The sequence below is a fragment of the Pongo pygmaeus genome, chromosome 15, assembly GCF_028885625.2.
Source record: "Pongo pygmaeus isolate AG05252 chromosome 15, NHGRI_mPonPyg2-v2.0_pri, whole genome shotgun sequence".
Lineage (NCBI taxonomy): Eukaryota > Metazoa > Chordata > Mammalia > Primates > Hominidae > Pongo > Pongo pygmaeus.
In genome coordinates this window covers 18,231,203-18,252,150 of record NC_072388.2, presented here as the reverse complement: position 1 = coordinate 18,252,150, position 20,948 = coordinate 18,231,203, and the positions used below count along the sequence as shown (strand labels likewise).

General features: G+C 38.5%; 2 protein-coding genes across 2 annotated transcripts; both read right to left on the bottom strand.

Moving 5' to 3' along the window:
- Positions 1 to 7,354: 7,354 nt before the first annotated feature.
- Positions 7,355 to 17,444, bottom strand: LOC129013212 (olfactory receptor 11H4-like). Its single transcript, XM_054449706.2, has 2 exons — positions 17,399 to 17,444; positions 7,355 to 8,292 (listed from the first exon to the last, which is right to left on the bottom strand). The coding sequence occupies exons 1-2, from the start codon at positions 17,442 to 17,444 to the stop codon at positions 7,355 to 7,357; spliced, it is 984 nt and encodes a 327-aa protein (XP_054305681.2).
- Positions 17,445 to 19,669: 2,225 nt separating this feature from the next.
- On the bottom strand, positions 19,670 to 20,707 carry LOC129013076 (olfactory receptor 11G2). The gene has a single exon (XM_054449471.1). The coding sequence runs from the start codon at positions 20,705 to 20,707 to the stop codon at positions 19,670 to 19,672; it is 1,038 nt and encodes a 345-aa protein (XP_054305446.1).
- Between the last annotated feature and the right edge of the window lie 241 nt (positions 20,708 to 20,948).

Genomic DNA, 20,948 nt, shown 5'->3' with positions numbered 1-20,948 from the left:
TACATGTGTGTATCTGAGTTTATGTATTTGTGTATATTTGTGTGTGGTTTTCTCTCCAGAATAAACTTTATTCTTTTTTAAAAAAATTCCATATAATTAACAAACATTTGTCAGTTATGCATCAACCATGCACCTACTATGTGTCAGACTCTGGGTTAAACATTGAGTATACACAGACAGGAGCCAACAAGGTCAAGACTTCACAGAGATTACGTACTTGTTTTGGGCTCAAATAAAAAGATATGAAGCAAATCTTTATTGCATAAGGGAACTAGACTTGCTTCATACTTGGTGCTTAACCTGCAAACACTGAAAAAATTTTATCTATATATTGTTTGCTTAATTTTGTTATAGTGAACATAAAATAAAGAATCTCCTGGCCGGGCGCTGTGGCTCACGCCTGTAATCCCAGCACTTTGGGAGGCCGAAGTGGGCGCATCACTAGGTGAGGAGATTGAGACCATCCTGGCCAACATGGTGAAACCTGTCTCTACTAAAATACAAAAAATTGCTGGGCGTGGTGCACGCCTGCAGTCCCAGCTACTTGGGAGGCTGAGGCAGGAGAATCACTTGAACCCGGGAGGTGGAGGCTGCAGTGAGCCGAGGTTGAGTCACTGCACTCCAGCCTGATGACAGAGCAAGACTCCATCTCAAAAAAAAAAAAAATCTCCTTTATCAATTTTAAGTATAGCTCAAACATAGGTGTTTGAAAAAGTTCAGTTATCTGTAAAGGCAGATTTGTAATTCTGTTGATTGACATGATACAATATTAGTGAAAATGAAAGTTGGCACTGTAAATGGTTATGAATTCTTTCAATGATATAAGGGGAAAGAGAACAAACAAACTGAGATGAGAACCTGAGATTAATATAAACATTGCAAGAGCTCAAATAGAGAACATGACTGAGCTTAAGGGTAAGGCTGTTTAAGTGTAGAGTGGATTCTTGAAAATGTAATCCCTGTACTAGCAGTATTAGTATCACTTGAGACCTGTTAGAAATACATGTTCTCAGTACTTACCTAGATCTAGTGAGCCAGAAACTTGGAATGTGGAGCCCAGTTGTCTGTCTTAACAAACTTTCTAGGTGTTTCTTTTCCTTTCCTTTCTTTCTTCCTTTTTTTTTTTTTTTTTTTGAGATGGAGTTTGTTGCCCAGGCTGGTGTGCAATGGTGTGGCCTCGGCTAACTGCAACCTCCACCTCTCAGGTTCAAGCAATTCTCCTGTCTCAGCCTCCCAAGTAGCTGGGATTACAGGCATGAGCCCTCATGCCAGGCTACTTTTTGTTGTATTTTTAGTAGGGATGGGGTTTCACTATGTTGGCCAGGCTGGTCTTGAACTCCTGACCTCAGGTGATCTACCTGCCTCTGTGGGCGGCAAGCCACCCAGGTGCCAAGGCAAGAGACCGAGGACACGAGCTGTTCCAGTATGATAAAATATAAAACAAGAATAGTTATACTAGATATAGATCTTAGATATGATTATATATGAATATCATTAATCATTAGTTGGTAGCAATTACTCTTTATTCCAATATTATAATAATCCTCACTCTATAATCATAACCTAGGAAAAACCAGTCCATACAGAGATACGAGCTGAGGGGACATAGTGAGGAGTGACCAGAAGACAAGTGTGAGCCTTTTGTTATGCCCAGACACGGCCACCAGAGGGCTCCTTGGTCTAGCGGTAACGCCAGCATCTGGGAAGACGCCCGTTGCCAGGCGGACCGTGGTCTAGCGGTAGCCTCAGTGTCACGGAAAAACACTGGCTACTTAGCAGACCGGGAAAGGGAGTCTCCCTTTCCCCGGGGGAGTTTAGAGAAGACTCTACTCCTCTACCTCTTGTGGAGGGCCTGACATTAGTCAGGCTCGCCCGCAGTTATCCGGAGTCCTAACCGTCTCCCTGTGATGCTGTGCTTCAGTGGTCACGCTCCTAGTCCACCTTCATGTTCCATCCTGTACACTTGTCTCTGCCTTCTAGATAGCAGTAGTAAATTAGTGAAAGTACTAAAAGTCTCTGATATGCAGAAATAATGGCATAAGCTATCTTTCTCTTTGTCTCCTCTCTCTCTCTGCCTCGGCGGCCAGGCAGGGAAGGGCCCCCTGTCCAGTGGACATGTGACCCACGTAACCTTACCTATCATTGGAGATGGCTCACTCTCCTTTATCCTGCCCCTTTGTCTTGTATCCAATAAATATCAGTGCAGCCTGGCATTCGGGGCCACTACCGGTCTCCGCAACTTAGTGGTAGTGGTCCCCCGGGCCCAGCTGCCTTTTCTTTTATCTCTTTGTCTTGTGTCTTTATTTCTACACTCTCTCATCTCTGCACACGGGGAGAGACCCACTGACCCTGTGGGGCTGGACCCTATGCGCCTCGGCCTCCCAAAGTTCTGGGATTACAGGCATGAGACACCATGCCTGGTCTCTAGGTGTTTCTAATGCACATGGAAGCCTGAAAGCCACTATGGATGATCATAAAACATTAGAGTCCGGGTTAGGAATGTTTGAAAGCACTTCTAAGTGTGGGAGAGATTTCAGTAGAACTGGGAATTAATTAAACATATTTGGGAGACAAGGTTAAGAATGATATTTGAAGGGATAATTGGCCCATGGAACTAAGTTGCAGGTGATATTGTATGTCAGGCTAAGACTTAGGTATTTAGAAAAGCGTTACTAGATTAAATATCTAGAGGAGCTTTTGAAAGAGGTCTGGGATAGGCAGAAAATGGTGGAGAAGATTATTCAGGCATTGTATGAAATGGGGTGACCTGGGTTAATAACAGGGAGCACTTGGGTGGGAACAGAGTTGAACTTAAACAGAAGGTGGTAAGAAAATATAGAGAAAATCATGACGTAGAAAGTATGAGTCTTAGTTTGAATATTTTCACTTATTAGCTGTAAGAGCTTGGTGTGCTCTAGTTTCCTCAAATATTAAAGCCATGTTTATCCTCCCTGTGTAACTCATAGGGCTAATAAGAGGATTAAATGAGATAATAGACTTGAAAATGTTTTATAAATGTCTATATAATTATAATTATGATTAAGTGTCATTAAAGAGCCCCAGAGGCATTGTCTCTTAATTAATGTCATGGAACCATTCCAGAATTAGAATTTCTTAGGGTCTAGAGGACTTCCTATTCCTCTGGGGCAACTAGAGGACTCTTTTCCCCTCCCCAAATATATATTCTCAAATAGGTTACAGATACAAATTCCTTTAAAAAGAAATGAGCAGGGAGCCGTGGTGCGCATCTATAATCCCAGCACTTTGGGAAGCTGAGGCAGGAGGATCACTTGAGCCCAGGAGTTTGAGAACAGCCTGGCCAACATGGTAAAGCTCTGTCTCTACAAAAAAAAAAAAAAAAAAAAAAGAAAGAAATACAAAAATTAGCTGGGCATGGAGGCACACGCCTGTAGTCCCAGTTACTCAGACAGCTGAGTTGGGAGGATCATGTGAGCCTGGGGAGGTTGAGGCTGTATAGTTAGCTGTGATTGCATCACTGCATTCCAGCCTGGGTGTCAGAATGAGACCCTGTCTTGAAAAAAAAAGTATGAAAAACCAAAACTTTCTAAATTTGACAATTAGAAATAAGGGTTTTAAAATGCCCATTTCTCTCTCTAGTGTATTGCCAACAAAACAGTCAGGGGGATAGTTCTTTTATAATGTAAATAAGATTATGTTACTTCCATGCTCAAAACCTCCCAAATGCTTCTCATCTTATGCAGAATTACATATAAAACATGAATAAAATAAATTGAAGAAGACACAAATAAATAGAAAGACATCTTGTGTTCATGAATTAAAAGCACTAATATTGTTAAAATGTCCAGACTACCCAATGTGATTTCCAGAGTCAATGTAATCCCTATTAATCCCTGTCATACCAATGACAGCCTTCAGAGAAATAGAAAACACAGCCCTAAAATCCATATGGAATCACAAAATCCCTCGAATAGCTAAGGCAGTTATGAACGGAAAGAACAAAGCTGAGGCATCACACTGATTTCAAACTATACTACAAAGTAATAGTAATTAAAACAGCATGTCAGTTAAAATTAGTGTAAAAAATGACTCATCAACCAATGGAAAAGAATAGAGAGCTCAGAAGTGAACCTGTGCATGGTCAATTGATTTCTGACAAAGGTGTCAAAAATACACATTGGAAAAAGGACAGTCTCTTTAATAATGGTATTGGGAAAACTGTATATTCATATGTACAAGAATGAAATTGGATTCTTATTTCACTCTATATACAAAAATCAAGTCAAAATAGATTAAAGACTTGGACATAAGACCAGAAACTCTAAGCAATGAGAAGGAAACATAGGGGAAACACTACCCAATATTGGTTTGGGCAATGATTGTATAGATTTGACCTTAAAACACAGACAACAAAAGCAAAAATAAACAAATAGGATTGTGTCAGTATAGCTCTAATCTGCAAAGGAAACAATTGATAGAATGGAGAGATAACTACAGACTGGGAGAAAGTATTTGAGGCCATACATCTGATAGGGGTTAATATCCAAATCCATAAAGAACTCAAACAACTCTATAGAAAGAAAACAAATAATCAGATTAAAAAATGGGCAGTGGCCCTGAATAGACATTTCTCAAAAAAAGACATACAAATGGCCAACAGGTATATGAAAATTGCTCACCATCACTAATAACTAGGAAAATGCAAATTAAAACCACAATGAGATTTCACCTCACAGCTATCAGAATGGCTGTTATAATAAAAGACAAAAGATAACAGGTGTTGGTGAGAATGTGAAGAAAAGAGAGCCCTTGCACACAGTTGCTGAGAATGTCAATGAGTACTGTCATTATGAAAAACTGTATGGAGCTTCCTCAGAAAACTAAAAATAGAATTACTATATGATCCAGCAATCCCAGTTTTGGGTATTTACCTAAACGATTTGAAAGCAGTATGTCAAAGAGATGTCTGCTCTCCTATGTTCCTTGCAGCCTTATTCACAATAGCTGAGTTATGGAATCAACCTAAACGTCCATCAGCAGATAAATGGATAAAGAAAATGTGGTGTATGTACACAATGGAATACTATTCAGCCTTAAAAAGAGGGAAATTTTGTCATTTGTGACAACATGGATGGAACTGGAGAACATTATGCTAAGTGAAACAGCGCAAGCCCAGAAAGACAAATATACCACATGTTCTCACTTATTTGTGGAATGCCCAAATTTCAAACTCAAGGAAGCAGGACAGTAGAATAGTGGTTACCAAAGGCTATGGGAAGTGGGGTGTGGATAATGGTGAGACAGTGATGGACAAAGGGTGCAAAGCCTCTGGCAGGAGGAATAAGTGTTTTTTTGTTTTTTTTTTTTGGCGATATATTGCCCAGGGTGGTAAACATAGTAAATGATAATGTGTTATAAATTTTAAAATTGCTAAGATAATAAATTTCAAATATTCTGGGTTTTTTTTTTTTTTTTTTTGAGAGAATCTCACTCTGTCACTGAGGCTGTAGTACAATGGCGCAATCTTGGCTCACTGCAACCTCTGCCTCCCGAGTTCAAGTGATCCTTGTGCCTCAGCTTCCTGTGTAGCTGGGACTACAGGCATGCACCACCATACCCAAATAATTTTTGTATTTTTAGTAGGGAGGGGGTTTTACCATGTTGGCCAGGCTAGTCTTGAACTCCTGGCCTCAGGTGATGTGCCTGCCTCGGCCTCCCAAAATGCTGGGATTACAGGCATGGGCCACTGTGCCCGGCCATAGATTTCAAATATTCTCACTACAGAAAATATTTGAGGTGGTGGATATGTTAGCTGATTCAATTATTCTGCATTATATTCATAAATCATAACATCACTTTGTTCCCCATACAAATACACAACTAATTTGTCAATTTATAATTTATATTTTTATTTATAATTATATTTATAATTATAATTTATAATTTATAATTTATAATTATATTATAATTATATTTATATTATAAATTTGTCAATTTATAATTTTTAAAAAAGTTATTACTATAGTTTACAAGGTTGCACAGAATTTGGAATGCTGTTCACTCCGTGACTTCGTCTCTAATACTCTTCCCCTTAAACTTTTTTTTTTTTTTTTTTTTTGAGATGGAGTTCTGCTCTGTTGTCCAGGCTGGAGTGCAGTGGTGTGATCTTGGCTCACTGCAACCTCTGCCTCCTGGGTTCATGCCATTCTCCTGCCTCAGCCTCCTGAGTAGCTGGGATTACAGGCTCGTGCCACCACACCCAGCTAATTTTTGTATTTTTAGTAGAAATGGGGTTGCACCATATTGGCCAGGCTGGTCTCGAATTCCTGACCTCATGATCCAGCCTCCTCAGCCTCCCAAAGTGCGGGGATTACAAGCATGAGCCACTGTTCCCGGCCTTAAATTCTTTACTCCAGTCAAACCAACCTCCTTGCTACTTGGCTACAATCCTGCTTCCAGATCTTAAAGATAATTTGCTTCCCTCTCTTTGGAATGCTCTTCCCTCACTGTCTGCATGGATCATTCCCTCACCCACTTCAGGCATTTGCTTAAATGTTGCCTTCTCAGTGTAGCCTCTCTGATCATCCTGTTTAACAATGGCAGCTCTTTTCTTTCTTCCACATTTCCTGTCCTCTTTGCCCTTTTTGCATAGCACTTACTACTCTCTGATATGCTATATATTTTACTTATTTTTTTAATCATCTGTTTCTCCCTTAGTTGAGTGTAAACGCTAGGTGGATAGTAGTTTTGACTCTTTTGGTCGTAGTATATATCTAGTGCCTAGAACATAACAGGTATTCAATTAATATTTGTTGAATGAAAGAATGACCACGATTTTACTATTTTATGTGATGTTAAAACACATGCTGCTTACGTAAGCATTAAACTTTCAGTCTGTCCCTTGTCTGTAAGACTTTCGACCATCAAGAGCCAAGGGGGCAAAAAAACTGCTCTGTTACTAAATCCTTTTAGTTCTGTATTCATTGGGCATTTAAATTTGATTCTTTATTGACTTTAAAAATATTGAACAGTCTTAAGAAATACCTTAAGTATAACTGCTCTTCTATCTTCCACCCCTGTCTCCAGTAATCAAAACTATACAGTATGAAATAGGACAGATAAAATACCCTCACATATCATCTACTGGAGTCACCTGTGCTGAAAATATGATTGTTTCATTTGGAATGTAATATTAATCAACTATGGTTTAGCTCTGCCAGATTAGTTAAGAAATAAAACAATGAGGGACCTTGCTGAGAAAATATCTTCTTTAAAGTGTGTATTGGAGAAGTAGAATCAGAAAATCAGGTCTTTCTTAGTTAATCTTTTATGTCTGAACAATGGTTTGCTTGGTCTCATGTAGATGACTTTATTCTCATTCTATCCTCAGGACTTTCTTCAACGCAGCCTTCATCTCCTTGTTTCGTAAGCTGTAAATCAGGGGGTTTAAGAAGGGGGTCACCACAGAACAGAACAAAGTTATAATCTTCTGAATTGCAGCTGGGTTATCAGTTGTGGGGCTCACATACATTGCCAATAGGACCCCAAAGAATAAACACACCACTGTCAGATGAGATCCACAGGTGGAAAAGGCTTTCTGCTGGCCAGCTGCTGAAGGGATTTTTAATACAGCTATCGGTAAAAGCATATAGGAGCCACAGATGTACAGAAGAGTGAGAATGATAATGAGGGAGCTCAGGATATAGAAGATAATCTCAGTGATAGGAGCTGGGGCACAGGACAGAGCCATCAGTGGGTCCATGTCACACAAAAAGTGATTGATGATGTTGGGCCCACAGAAAGGCAGTTGAGACAGTTGCGCAGTGGAGACAGAGTAACTGAGGAATCCAAACACCCAGCAAAAAGACATCAATATGTAGCAGAGTTGTGGGGTCATGATGGTTGGGTAGTGCAATGGGCGGCAGATAGCAAGGTACCGATCATATGCCATGATGCAGAGGAAGTATGCTTCTGTTGTACCAAGGGAAGCAAAAAAGTAGAACTGGAAGAAACAGCCAACAAAAGAGATGGTTTTTGTCTCTGAGAGGAAGTTGACTAGCATGTTGGGTACAGTGGAAGTAACGTACCAGATTTCAAGGAAAGCAAAATTCCCTAGGAGAATATACATTGGGGTATGAAGTCGTTTGTCCAATCTCTCAGCACAGACAATGGTCCCATTTCCTATTATGGTAAATACATAGATCATAAAGAACAGGGAGAAGAGGAAACTTTGCATCTCCTGACAACCAGGAAAGCCAAGGAGAACAAATTCTGTCACAGTGCTTGTCTCTGAATTGTTTGTGAATTCCAGGGCTGTAGAGATGACAGAAAACACCACTTATACAAATAGTTTTGTTTTCTGAAAAACTTGTAGGAAATCTATGCAAGCTATATATGTTGGCTATTTGGCAATTAGTTTGCAATAACCCATCCACTGACTCCTAACTTTTATTCAGAAGCTGCAAATCAACAATGCTAATGATCCCAAATTTCTTTTTTTTTTTTTTTTGAGGTGGAGTTTTGCTCTTGCTGCCCATGCTGGAGTGCAATGGCGCAATCTCAGCTCACCACAACCTCTGCCTCCTAGGTTCAAGCGATTCTCCTGCCTCAGCCTCCTGAGTAGCTGGGATTACAAGCATACACCACCATGCCTGGCTACTTTTGTATTTTTAGTAGAGACGGGGTTTCTCCATGTTGGTCAAGCTGGTCTCGAACTCCTGACCTCAGGTGATCCATCTGCCTCGGCCTCCCAAAGTGCTGGGATTACAGGAGTGAGCCACTGTGCCTGGCCCCAAATTTCTTTAAAATTAGGGTTATAACAATAGAATCTACATTATTCGGATATTTGTCATCAGTGGGTGATTTTTAAGAATTCTCCCTTCCCTTTGAAATTTTGAAAGCTCAGAACCATTATCCTCTATGAAAGCCAGCAAAGTGGCTGTTTGTATTTCTTTTTCCCACCCATAGTTAATTATTTCTAATAGAACACCTGTTAGTTTGACTTAATTTTTAAACCAAGAATTAGGAGTAAAATAACTACTTTTTCTGACATCTTTCCCAAGGTGGAAAATACTTGACATACTTCTCAGATACTTGAGAGCTATGACTGGCCATTATTCACTCTCTATTAGTGAATTTTAAGTCTAAGCATAGAATCCAAGAGAAAATATCATGGCAATATTTTTCTGGAGAGTAGAGAGTTAATAGTTACCTGAGATTGTTCCTTGAATTTACTTCACACTTTTAAACTTCCCTGTAAATGGAATTTCTACTACCATAAACAAATGCAGTGTTTTGAATCATTTAAACATAAATCTCTCATTAAAATAAACAATTTGTTACAATATATTGTTCTGCTACAAGAATTCATTCTTGTACTGTTTCATGTTACAGATTGTTTCGACATCTCAACTGTAATCTCTACTGCCCACCTACAAGAAAGTCAGAATCTAGATAAGTTTGGAAGGTCAATGATCAAAAGTCAAACAGAATGAATAGGTAAAGAAGTGTGGTATATGCACACAATGGAATACTATTCAGCTTTTAAAAAAGAAGGAAATCCTTTCATTTGTGACAACATGGATGACCCCAGGGACATGGTGGTAAGTGAAAAAAGCCAGGCTCAGGAAGACAAATACTGCATGATTTGACTTATATGTATATGTGGAACCTAAAAAAGTTGAATTTATAGCAGCAGAGAGGAAAATGGTGGTTACAGGGACTGGGAGGTTGGGGAGATGTTGGTCAAACGATACAAAACTTCAGTTAGATAGAAGAAATAAGTTCAAGAGCTCTATTGTATAACATGGATAACTATAGTTAATAATGTATTTTTTTCTTGAAAATTGCTAAGACAGTAGATTTTAAATGTTCTCACCACAAAAAAGTGGTAAGTATATGAGGTAATGCATATTCATTAGCTGGAGGTAGCCATTATACAATGTATACATATTTCAAAACAACACGTTACACATAATAAATATATACAATTTTTTATTTGTTAATTAAACAAAGTCAGACATAAATAAACATAGCTCTAAATGTTGCTAATGGTAAATTCTTGCTGAACACAAATAATATTTTCTTTCACTTGGTGATGAAAGAAAATATATACGTAAAAAATATTCAGTAAGGCTTCTCCAAATGAAAGGATATTTATTAATGTTAAGTTTTTCAATGCATTTCAAATGATCTAAAATGCTTATGTCTTGTTATTTAAATTTATTAATGCTATACTGTTCAAAATTTACCAAAATACTGTAATTGTTTTTTATAATTATAAACATAAAAGGTATAGAAAAAGACAACAAAAATCTACCTCCCAGGGAAAACAAATTTTAACTCTTTGGAGGAGTGTGTTCTTCTCTTCTTTATAATTAAAATGGAATTTTTCAAAATTAATTGTTTTATAATTTGTTTTTAAACTTAATCTATTTGTCTTTTTTCCATGTCAAAAATATAGCTCTGAATCATCAACTCAATGGCTTCCTTGTTCTTGTCTATGGTTTCAATCAACCCTCTAATGATAGATTTAGGTTGTGATCAATGTTTTCTATTATAATCACCACTGTGATTAATATTCTTGGACATATATCTTAGTACAGTTTGACCCATAAAGCCTGAGCTCATCAAGATTTAAAAAATTAATAATTACACTTGTCAATATAGGATGTCTTAGATTTTGATGATGATTTTAGATATCCTTTTGATACCTATCATATATTAAAGTCAGCAAGACAAAACTCTGTAACATATAAGATAAATTTCCTGTTTAATATTTACATAGCATGTTATATATTTTTCTACTAGAGCATGCACCATAATGACCAAATCATATGGTTTTGTGTTACCCTCTAGACTGAAAATGTCTATAATTCACAAATGATCTTTAATTTATCTTTCATTTCTCAGATGACTCAGTTTCTGGTACGCAGTAGGCACTTGTTGAATAAATTAATGGTTGGGTGAATTTCAGGCTTGCCAAGCCTGCCACCAAAAAGCTAATCTGAGTTTATGAACATCACCATTACTGAGTCCTCAGTCTGAACATCACTGGGCAGTCTTGTGTAACTTGTCAGTTTGGTCACATTTAGAAAAATCACATTTAAACCTTGTGATCCACTAATTCCACCTTGCCTCATGACCCTGTCATTTGTGAGCATCCACTCTAAATATTGGCCTCTCTAGTCATTTATATTTTCAAACATGTAGTCACCATTTTGCTCAGTATTTATCTTTATTCCATCTTTTTCTTTGTAAGAGCTCCCACTTTGTACTTGCTTCTTAGTGAATGGCTCCACTCTTCGTTCACCAATCCAGTTAGCATTTGCTAAAGCCAGAAACTTGAGAAGCACTGAGGGAACCTTTTAATTCTGTCACCTCCCATATGCAGTCAATCTCCAAATCCTGTTGATTTTCCTTCTCGAAGTGTGTGTATAGATATAGATATATATAGATGTATATACGGATATATACATAGATATAGATATAGATATGTATATAGATACAGATGACTATATAGATATAGATATATACACATACACACAAACACATACACACACACACACACACACATTTTTTTGAGACAGAATCTCATTACCTCACCCAGGCTGGAGTGCAGTGGTGCAATCTCTGTTTACTGCAACCTCTGTCTCCTGGGTTCAAGCAATTCTCCTGCCTCAGCCTTCTGAGTAGTTGGAATTACAGGCATGCACCACTACGCCTGGCTAGTTTTGTATTTTTAGTAGAGATGATGTTTTGTCATGTTGGCCAGGTTGGTCTCGAACCCCTGACCTCAAGTGATCCACTCACCTCAGCCTCCCAAAGTCCTGGGATTACAGGCATGAACCACCACACCTGGTCAATTTTCCTTCTCAAAGTTTTTCAACACTGTCTTGTGCACATGGCATATCATTGTAAATGCTGGATGTTACCACATAAAGTTGCATAGTCCAGTGGTGGGATACGGCAGCTACACATATGAACTAGAAGGAAAAATGAGCTGTTCCTTAGGAAGAATTGGGAGCATAGTTTTAGGAGGCAAGCACATAGTTTGGTGAGGAAGGAAGAGAACATTCACTGTAGCAGTCTAAGTGGTGACATACCACAGTTGGATTAGGTTCACAACTGGTTGACTCACTCCAGTAATACTTAACAAAGTAATCCTGTGATACAAGGAACTTAAAATAAATGATAAAATCAGATTGACTTGGATTCAAATACTGTACAGCATACTATGTGCCTCTAGGCAAGTTACCATTGTTTTGCTGAGCTTTTGTGAAAGCATTGTTGAAGTACAGTTTCCTAGTACATGTTGTAGTGCCTAGTGCAGTTCCTGGAATATATTAGAGTCTGCAACATTCACAGCTGTTAGTGTTCATAATAATACTACTAATAAATATAATTACAAAGTAACTAGGATGACTTTTTAGCGGAATCATTTAAAAACCTAAATGAAAAACAATAAATTAATTTTTAATTTTTATTTATTTATTTATTTTTGAGACAGCGCCTTACTCTATCACCCATGCTGGAGTGCAGTCGCGGGATCATAGTTCATTGCAGCCTTGACCTCCCAAGCTCAAGCGATCCTACTGCCTTAACCTGAGTAGCTGGGATGATAGACGTATGCCACCATGCCAGGCTAATTACTAAATGTTTTGTAGAGACATGTTCTCATCATGTCTCTAGCCTAGGGAACATGATGAGAACCTTTGTCTACAAACCTTTGGCCCCTCAAAGTGCTGAGATTAGGCGTGAGCCACTGCACCCGTCCAATGAATTTAAATGAACCTGAATGACTAGATTAAAAGGTCATATGTCATTCAAATATGAATATTTCATGTTCATATTATCTCATAGTGAAGCTATGGGCAGCTCCTTTTAGTTGCTCAGATTCATTTTTTCGACCTTCTTGTATATTCTGGCACTTAGAAACATACAGGTTTGTCTGACATAAAGAAGACATAGAAACACAGTAGTGTTAATAATTCAAAATGCAGAAGATAAAGTATTAAAGGAAGGGCATTACATTTCCTGGGATGTGCATAAAAGTAATGGGAATAAGTTATATTTAATCAGGGGCATTGTAGAAAGTAAGTTATTAAGCATGACTTCTGATACCAAATTATGTAATTTATCAAATTTCCAAATAATGAGGCATTCCTTTGCAAATAATTAGGCAAGAACATTTAAGGAAGTGTTCAGCTGAGGAAGATCTGGGTAGCTGGGCACAGGTGTCAACAGTTCATTATAACACTTATTATACTGGAGATGCTGTGCATGAAATCACATGTCTAGAAACAAAAAATTTTGCAAAAATATGTTCATATTATTAAGGCATTTCACTGGAGCTAGGATCCATGTGTAGATGTCTTAGAAAAAGTCAAGTGAATCCTAGACAGGGGAAAAAGTTACTTACCCTTCATGATAGAGCTATGTGCGGACAGTCCTAGGAATACAAACCGAGCCTGTGCCTTCTCATTGATACCTCTCTTTGCCTTATGTGGACTCAAAACCTGGAGCCTGATCCAGAGAATCCTAGGATATATAAAGGTAACTGTTGAAACTCCCTTTTCTCCTTTCCTGAAGTGCTCAAAAGAAACATTTATAGGTAATTCTTTGGGTAACAGTTATAGCCAGAGGAAAGAAGCACACTCCTCCTATGGTCAGCCCTTGAGGTGTGGGCCTCGATTGACAGGGTGGTTATTTTCATCAAGGGCTACATAAAGGACCTCAGTCACCTCTGGGCACCCAGAACTTCCAGTTGTCTCATCCAGCAGAGAAAGGTCAACAGGTGAGTTTTATATATGAATTACTTTTGTGGCAGAATAGTGCCACAAAAGCAGTGGCATATGAACCTCATGAAGAGATTTCAGAAAGAGGGTGCAGGTGAATGAAGAAGTAAGTGTCATTGCGATTCAGAGGTGCAATTAAAGTTTTATCTTGGAGATTATTGTGATGACTTCAGTCTTCCCTTGGGCTGGTTTATGATTCCCTCAAGAGTCCTTGGCATAGCATCCTTTCTTCCATCCACAGTTTTCATGTAGTTTAGGGCAAATTGGACCCCAGAGCAAAGCCAAGAAGCACGTTTTGAAAGGCAATGATGAGATGTCTGTGTGGAATTCAAAATAACTTCTTTTTGTTCTTAGGAAAAGTTATAAAAAACTCATTTCTAGAAAATCAGTTGTATTGTCCTCACTTCTTTTCTAATTTGTGTTGAGTCTTCTTTTTTTCTTAATCTAGCTAAAGTCTTGCTACTTAGTTTATTTTTTCGAATAACAAACTTTTGTTCTTTTTCTAGTTTCTTATGGTATAAAGTTAGGTTTTTGAGTTGAGATTTTTCTTCTTTTATAATGTAAGCCCTTGTAGCTATACATTTCTCTCTTAGCACAGCTTTCTTTTCATCTTGTAAATTTCAGTATGTTGTGTTTTCATTTTTATTTGTCTCAAGATACTTTATAATTTCCATTGTGACTTCTTCTCTGACTCATCGCTTGGTTTAGAGTGTGTTGTTGAATATCCACATATTTGTGGAGTTTTTAGTTTTCTTTTTGTGTTGATTTACCGTTTTATTCCATTGTGATTTGAGAAAGATAGGTACGATTTTAATCTTTCAAAATGATTAAGCCTTTTTTTAAATTTATTATTATTATACTTTAGGTATATCTCCCAATGCTATCCCTCCCCCCTCCCCCCACCCCACAACAGTCCCCAGAGTGTGATGTTCCCCTTCCTGTGTCCATGTGTTCTCATTGTTCACTTCCCACCTATGAGTGAGAATATGCAGTGTTTGGTTTTTTGTTCTTGCGATAGTTTACTGAGAATGATGATTTCCAATTTCATCCATGTCCCTACAAAGGACATGAACTCATCCTTTTTTATGGCTGCATAGTATTCCGTGGTGTATATGTGCCACATTTTCTTAATCCAGTCTATCATTGTTGGACATTTGGGTTGGTTCCAAGTCTTTGCTATTGTGAATAATGCTGCAATAAACATTAAGCCTGTTTTGTGACTTAACGTATGGTCTAGGCTGGAGGATTAAAATATTTTATTTCAAAATTTTGAGTTGTGTCCATTCATAAAATGAAACAAAGGAAAGAGGATGGCAAAGTCTTTTAATAGAAAGCCTACAGCCTGGGCAACATAGAGATACCCAGTTTCTACCAAAAAAAAAAAATTAGCCAGGCATGGTGGCATGTGCCTGTGGTCCCAGCTACTTGAGAGGCTAAGGTGGGAGGATTGCTTGAGCCCAAGAGGTTGAGGCTGCAATTAGCTGTGATCATACCTCTATACTCCAGCATGGTGACAGGGTGAGACACTGTCTAAAAAACCTCCCAAATCCCAAACAACAACAACAAAAAGAAAGGCTAACATCTTTGAACCAAAAAAAAAAAAAAAAAAAACAACACAGAATAGATTGCAGCCAGCGTAATGGGGAAATTGAAGAAAATGGTATGTATAAATTCAAACAAGAGCTAAACTATGGCCACAAACTTCCAGGGATGACTTATTTCTGATTCCCTTCTGAGTGGCATCAGGTCTAGCTCTGGTTCATCCTTACCTGCTTTGTGTGACACCACACCAGCTTTGTGTGACGCGCCCCCACCCCCCAGCACCAGGTTCCTATTTCCATCTCCTTAGCCAGGCGTTGTCGTGAAGCATAAGGATTTGAACTACAGTCAAGTGTTCTCTGAGCATGAATGGCTTTAGTGCTCACCTCTCAGACTTTCATAAAAAAAAAAAAAAAAAGACTTAGCCATTTTCTATTCTCTCTTTAGATTGTCAATGTTTTTAAGTTTTTTTTTAAATTTAGTATTTTTATTTGATCGCAGCAAGATGGTAGATCGAAGCAATTCAACATTTACTAAAATCTGTATTTACTTAACATTTTAAATAATACCTCTCTTTGTTATTCAATTTATATTATTATTATTATTGTTATTTTTTGAGATGAAGTTTCACTCTTGTCACCCAGGCTGGAGCGCAATGGCATGATCTTGGCTCACTGGAACCTCAGCCTCCCAGGTTCAAGCGATTCTCCTGCCTCAGCCTCCTGAGTAGCTGGGATTACAGGCATATGCCACCATGCCTGGCTATTATTTTTTTGTATTTTTAGTAGAGATGGGGTTTCACCATGTTGGCCAGGCTAGTCTTGAACTCCTGACCTCAGGTGATCCAACCACCTCGGCCTCCCAAAGTGTTGGGATTACAGGTGTGAGCCATTGCACCCAGCCTATATTATATTTTATAGTCATACTTGCTTTGTCTCTGGGACCTTAGTAGTAACCACTAGCAGTGGTTGATTATATGATGGTGTAAAATAATTTCTAGAAGCACTTCTATTCTGTAACCTGAGGTGCACTTGCAAAAAGACAATGCCTATGCTGTGCTTACAACCTCTTTCACGCAAGTTCCATACTTACACACATGCAGCTTCTTGTGAGCTTCCACGGTAATAGGCCTTCCCCTCTCACTGAACTTTTGCTACTTAACAAAAAGAAAACCTTCCAATTTTCTTGATCACAAGACTGTGAATCCTATGAGTGAAGAAAATGTGTCTTATATACCTCTGTCTCAAATTTATTTCCTGGCTAAATGTTTGGTACATTGTAGGTGCTGAACAAGGGCAATAAAAATCAATAAATGAAAAATAAGGGAGTTGATGTCTAAAAGTAACTGTGATAAAACTCGTTAAAGTTTTATAGCAGTGTATTTATATAAGCCCTAAGATGAGGAAGATGTATCTCAGGTTTTTTCTAAAGTACGAAACTATTTGATTGAAATTATGTGAAGGGGCTCTGAAGACCCCGCTTCAACATTTCTATCAATAAACAGGCTCCTAAGGAACCCTAGAATTGTGGGAAAAAATGATTTTCCAAATCTAATGATCAGAAAGTTCCCCTAGAAAATTGTTCTTTGTTGGCTGGGTGCAGTGGCTCACGCCTGTAATCCCAGGACTTTGGGAGGCTGAGGTGAGTGGATCACCTTAGGTCAGAAGTTCGAGACCAGCCTGCCCAACATGGTGAAACCCCGTCTCTACTAAAAATACCAAAAATTAGCCGGGTGTAGTCGTGGGTGCCTGTAATCCCAGCTACTCAGGAGGCTGAGACAGGGGAATCGTTTGAACCCAGGAGGCAGAGGTTGCAGTGAGCCGAGATTGGCGCCATTGCACTCCAGCCTGGGCAACAAGAGCAAAACTCCATCTCAAAAAAAAAAAAAAAAGAAAGAAAAAAGAAAATTGTTCTTTGTTTAAAGAACTTACTCATGTAACCAAACACCACCTGTTCCCCAATAACCTATGGAAATAAAAAAATTTAACAAAATATGTTTTATTTATTTCTTCAATGAGTAATATAGGCACATGATAAAGAATTTGAAAGCACAAAAGGAGTTATGAAAAAAAAGTTTCCTTTACTCTCTTGTTCCTTAGACACCAAATTCTTCTCGCCTGAAGCAACCATTGTTATCAGTTTCTTGGAGCTCTTTCAGGAGATATACACATTTCCATGGAAGGCAACTACAATACACTCTGCTATTCACTTTGCTTTTTTCATTTAACAGTATGTCTTGGACATATTATATATCATTGCATATGGAACGGCTTCATAGTTTATAAATTGAAGACATAATATTCCATGGTATAACTCACCATAGCTCATTTTACTAGTCTTCCACTAATGGGAACTGATGTTTTTCTCAATATTTTGCCATTACAACAATGCTGCAGTAAACATTTCCCATGTGTGTAAAAATATCTGTAGGCTAAACACCTTAAAAGTTGACTTGCTGTTTTAAAGGATATGTGCCTTCTAAATTTTGATAGAGGTTGCCTTGTCACCCTATATAGAGTTTGTAAAACTGATACGCCCACCAGCTAAGTGTGAGAACCCATTTCACAATCCTCAGACATACAACGTGTTATCAAACTTCTTGATCTTTGTCAATTGAATAGATAAAAAGTGAGATGTATTTATAGGCTTATTCTACTTTTACCTTTTTATGAATTAGTTAGTGCCCTTTCCACGTTTAAGAATCTTTTTTCTGGATGTTGTTTGTTTATATCCTTTTGCTCATTTTCTTACTGGGATACTGTTCTGTTCTCTTACTATTTTACAGAGCTTCATTTATATTAAGGAAACAAACTTATTGTGATATGACTGGCAAATAAGTGAGAAGTCCTAAAGAGAAATTCAGGGTTACTTTTCAAAGAAAAGGGAACTTGGGCTAGTTAAAAGGGTGGTGGATAGGAACTTTTTTTGGAATTGTTTAAGTCATTATCCTCAGCAAATTTCTCCCTGATTCCCAATTCCCATTTATTTAACCTGAAAAACAGGTATTTGAATTAGTGAAGACACTTCAATCATAGCATGACCTTTCACTCCAGGCCCAGGGGAAAGTTCAAGGAGAACTAGCCCAAGCTTCTAATACAAATTCTGGGTAACTATTTTTACTGATCTACGATTACTGGGTGACTTCCATTAAAAAAAGGCCTAAATCTGTGGTCCTGATTTTATCATTTATTTTACCATAGGTAACCTTTCCCCTGCTTCCTGCAGGGGAAGAGTCCTCAGGGATTCTTTGCTGGTTGCAACGAAAAGAAAAGCAGGTGTGCATCCCAGATTTGTGTTTATGCCAGCCTCTATAACCACCTGTCTCTCTGATTTGTGGGCTTTTGAACACACATGCTACATGATCATCTTCTGAAAGTGAAGGAAGAAGTGAGAATGTATGGAATCTAGATAGAATAGAAAAAACTTTCTGGTCATGACTGAAAAACTTGTACTAAACCCAAAATAATTTCTATCAACAGTAAAATCTGGACAAAATACATAAAACAACCATTTGAAGGCACTCAGAGCAACTGACATAGGCAAGCTTTCATGGGCTACAGTCCAAGATGAAGGGAAGAAAAGGGAGGTGAGTTTCAAATTCATCATGTGTATTTCCCTGAGGATATTTGACCATTTACTGGGTTGGGAGACTATGAGGAAAGGAGGAATAAAGACCGAGCAGAAAGCAGTAGTTTTACTGAACTGAGAAGGTGGAGAATTTGAAAGTTGCCAAAGCACCTGGCGTTTGAGAAATCCTGGAGAGGGGAAGACCACAGAAGCTAGGCTAAAAATATGATGCAATTCCCCTTCAAGGCATTTTTGGATTTCTAAGCTGTGTGTACATGATGAGACCCCAAAATAGCTAGCAGAAACAAAAGCTGAGAGTCTAAAGAGCAAAGCAGAAGTTTCAGGAGTCATGGGGTTCAAGAAGTACTGAAATAGGAGGCTAGGATCAGCTGAAGTGGAGGGGCCTTCTAAACAGTCCAGATTTGTCCCTGAGGTCTCAGAAAGGTTATGTTCCTGCAGTAAGAGTCACACCCTAAGAGTAAAACTAAAACGAGCACAGACCATTTTAAAAACACATTCAAGTGGTGTTTAACTAGAATCAATGTGATCTGCCTCTACTCCATCTACTTGCTAGAACAAAACTTTACCTTCATTACTGCACATATTGTCTTTATAGTTTTTAAAATACAATGCCCACCAGTCAATTAAAAAACATTGAGGCATGTTACACAACTGGGCAAATAATCAAGATCTGAAAGGAGAAATAACAGAAACATGCTCACAGGTATTTTTTAAACCTCAAAATTAAAGACAAGATTAATTACACAAGGACCTTTTTGATTAACATTTTATGTTCCCCAAAATTTCTTCAGAGCTTTTTTCATATCTTTGTTCCTAAGACTATATATCACAGGGTTAAGCAGTGGGGTAACAACAGAATAAAACAGAGTCACAATCTTCTGCTTTCCAGTTTTGTTCTTAGATGGTGGGCTCCCATACATGACCAGTACTGAGACGTAGAACAGTGAAACCACAGCCAGGTGAGACCCACAGGTGGAGAAAGCCTTTCTTCTCCCAGCTGCTGAAGGGACCCTCAACACAGCTCTCACGACCAGAGCATAGGACCCCACGATGAAGAGAAAGAGCATAAAGACAGGCAGAGGACTTAGGATAGAGAAGACAAGCTCTATCACAGGGCCTTTTTTGCAAGTGAGTGTTAGAAGAGGAGCTGGATCACATAGGAAGTGGTCAATAATCCTAGATCCACAGAAGGACATTTGGGAGATGATGACGATAGGAATCAAGAACCAGATGAAACCAAGTACCCAGCAATTGACCACAAGATTGGTGCAGAGACGTCTGGTCATAATGGTTGGATAGCGTAGAGGCCGGCAGATGGCGAGGTATCGATCAAATGCCATAACTGCCAGGAAAAAGCATTCTGTAGAACCCAAGGAGAAGAAAAAGTAGAACTGGAGGAAGCAGCCAGAGAAGGAGATGATCTTGGTGTCAGAGAGGAAGTTGGCCAGCATGTTGGGGACTGTGGAGGTGACATACCAGATCTCCAGGAAGGAGAAGTTGGCGAGCAGGAGGTACATGGGGGTGTGGAGTCTCTGATCCCAGTGCACAGCACAGACGATGGAACCATTGCCCATGAGGGTCAGGAGGTATACAACAGTGAAGAGCATAAAGAGGAGGATCTGCCCCTCCCTGGGGCAAGGGAAGCCCAGGAGGATGAAGCCAGTGAAGGTGCTGGAGTTGCTAGGGCTGTTGAAGATTTTCATGTGTCCGTGAATTGTAAAAGCAGCAGCAATTACTGAATGACAGTGCAAACATAGACAGGGAATCAGATTTATATTTAAATCATTTTGGGAAAGAAAATGCATAAATTTTCTATTGAAATAAAAGTAAAAAGTAAAAAGTAAAAAACAGAATGCAGATATGTCAATAGTCGCTTTTTTTCTTTTAAACTGACATATTGATCTGGATTGATTCTTTGCTCGCATTCACATTTTTACCATAGGCTCACGAAAACTTTTGACCAAAATTGATAAGCTGTCATTTATATTTTATTAGGTGTAAAGCCCTTATAATTTTCAGGCATGTTTACAACACTTTCCTTCAAGA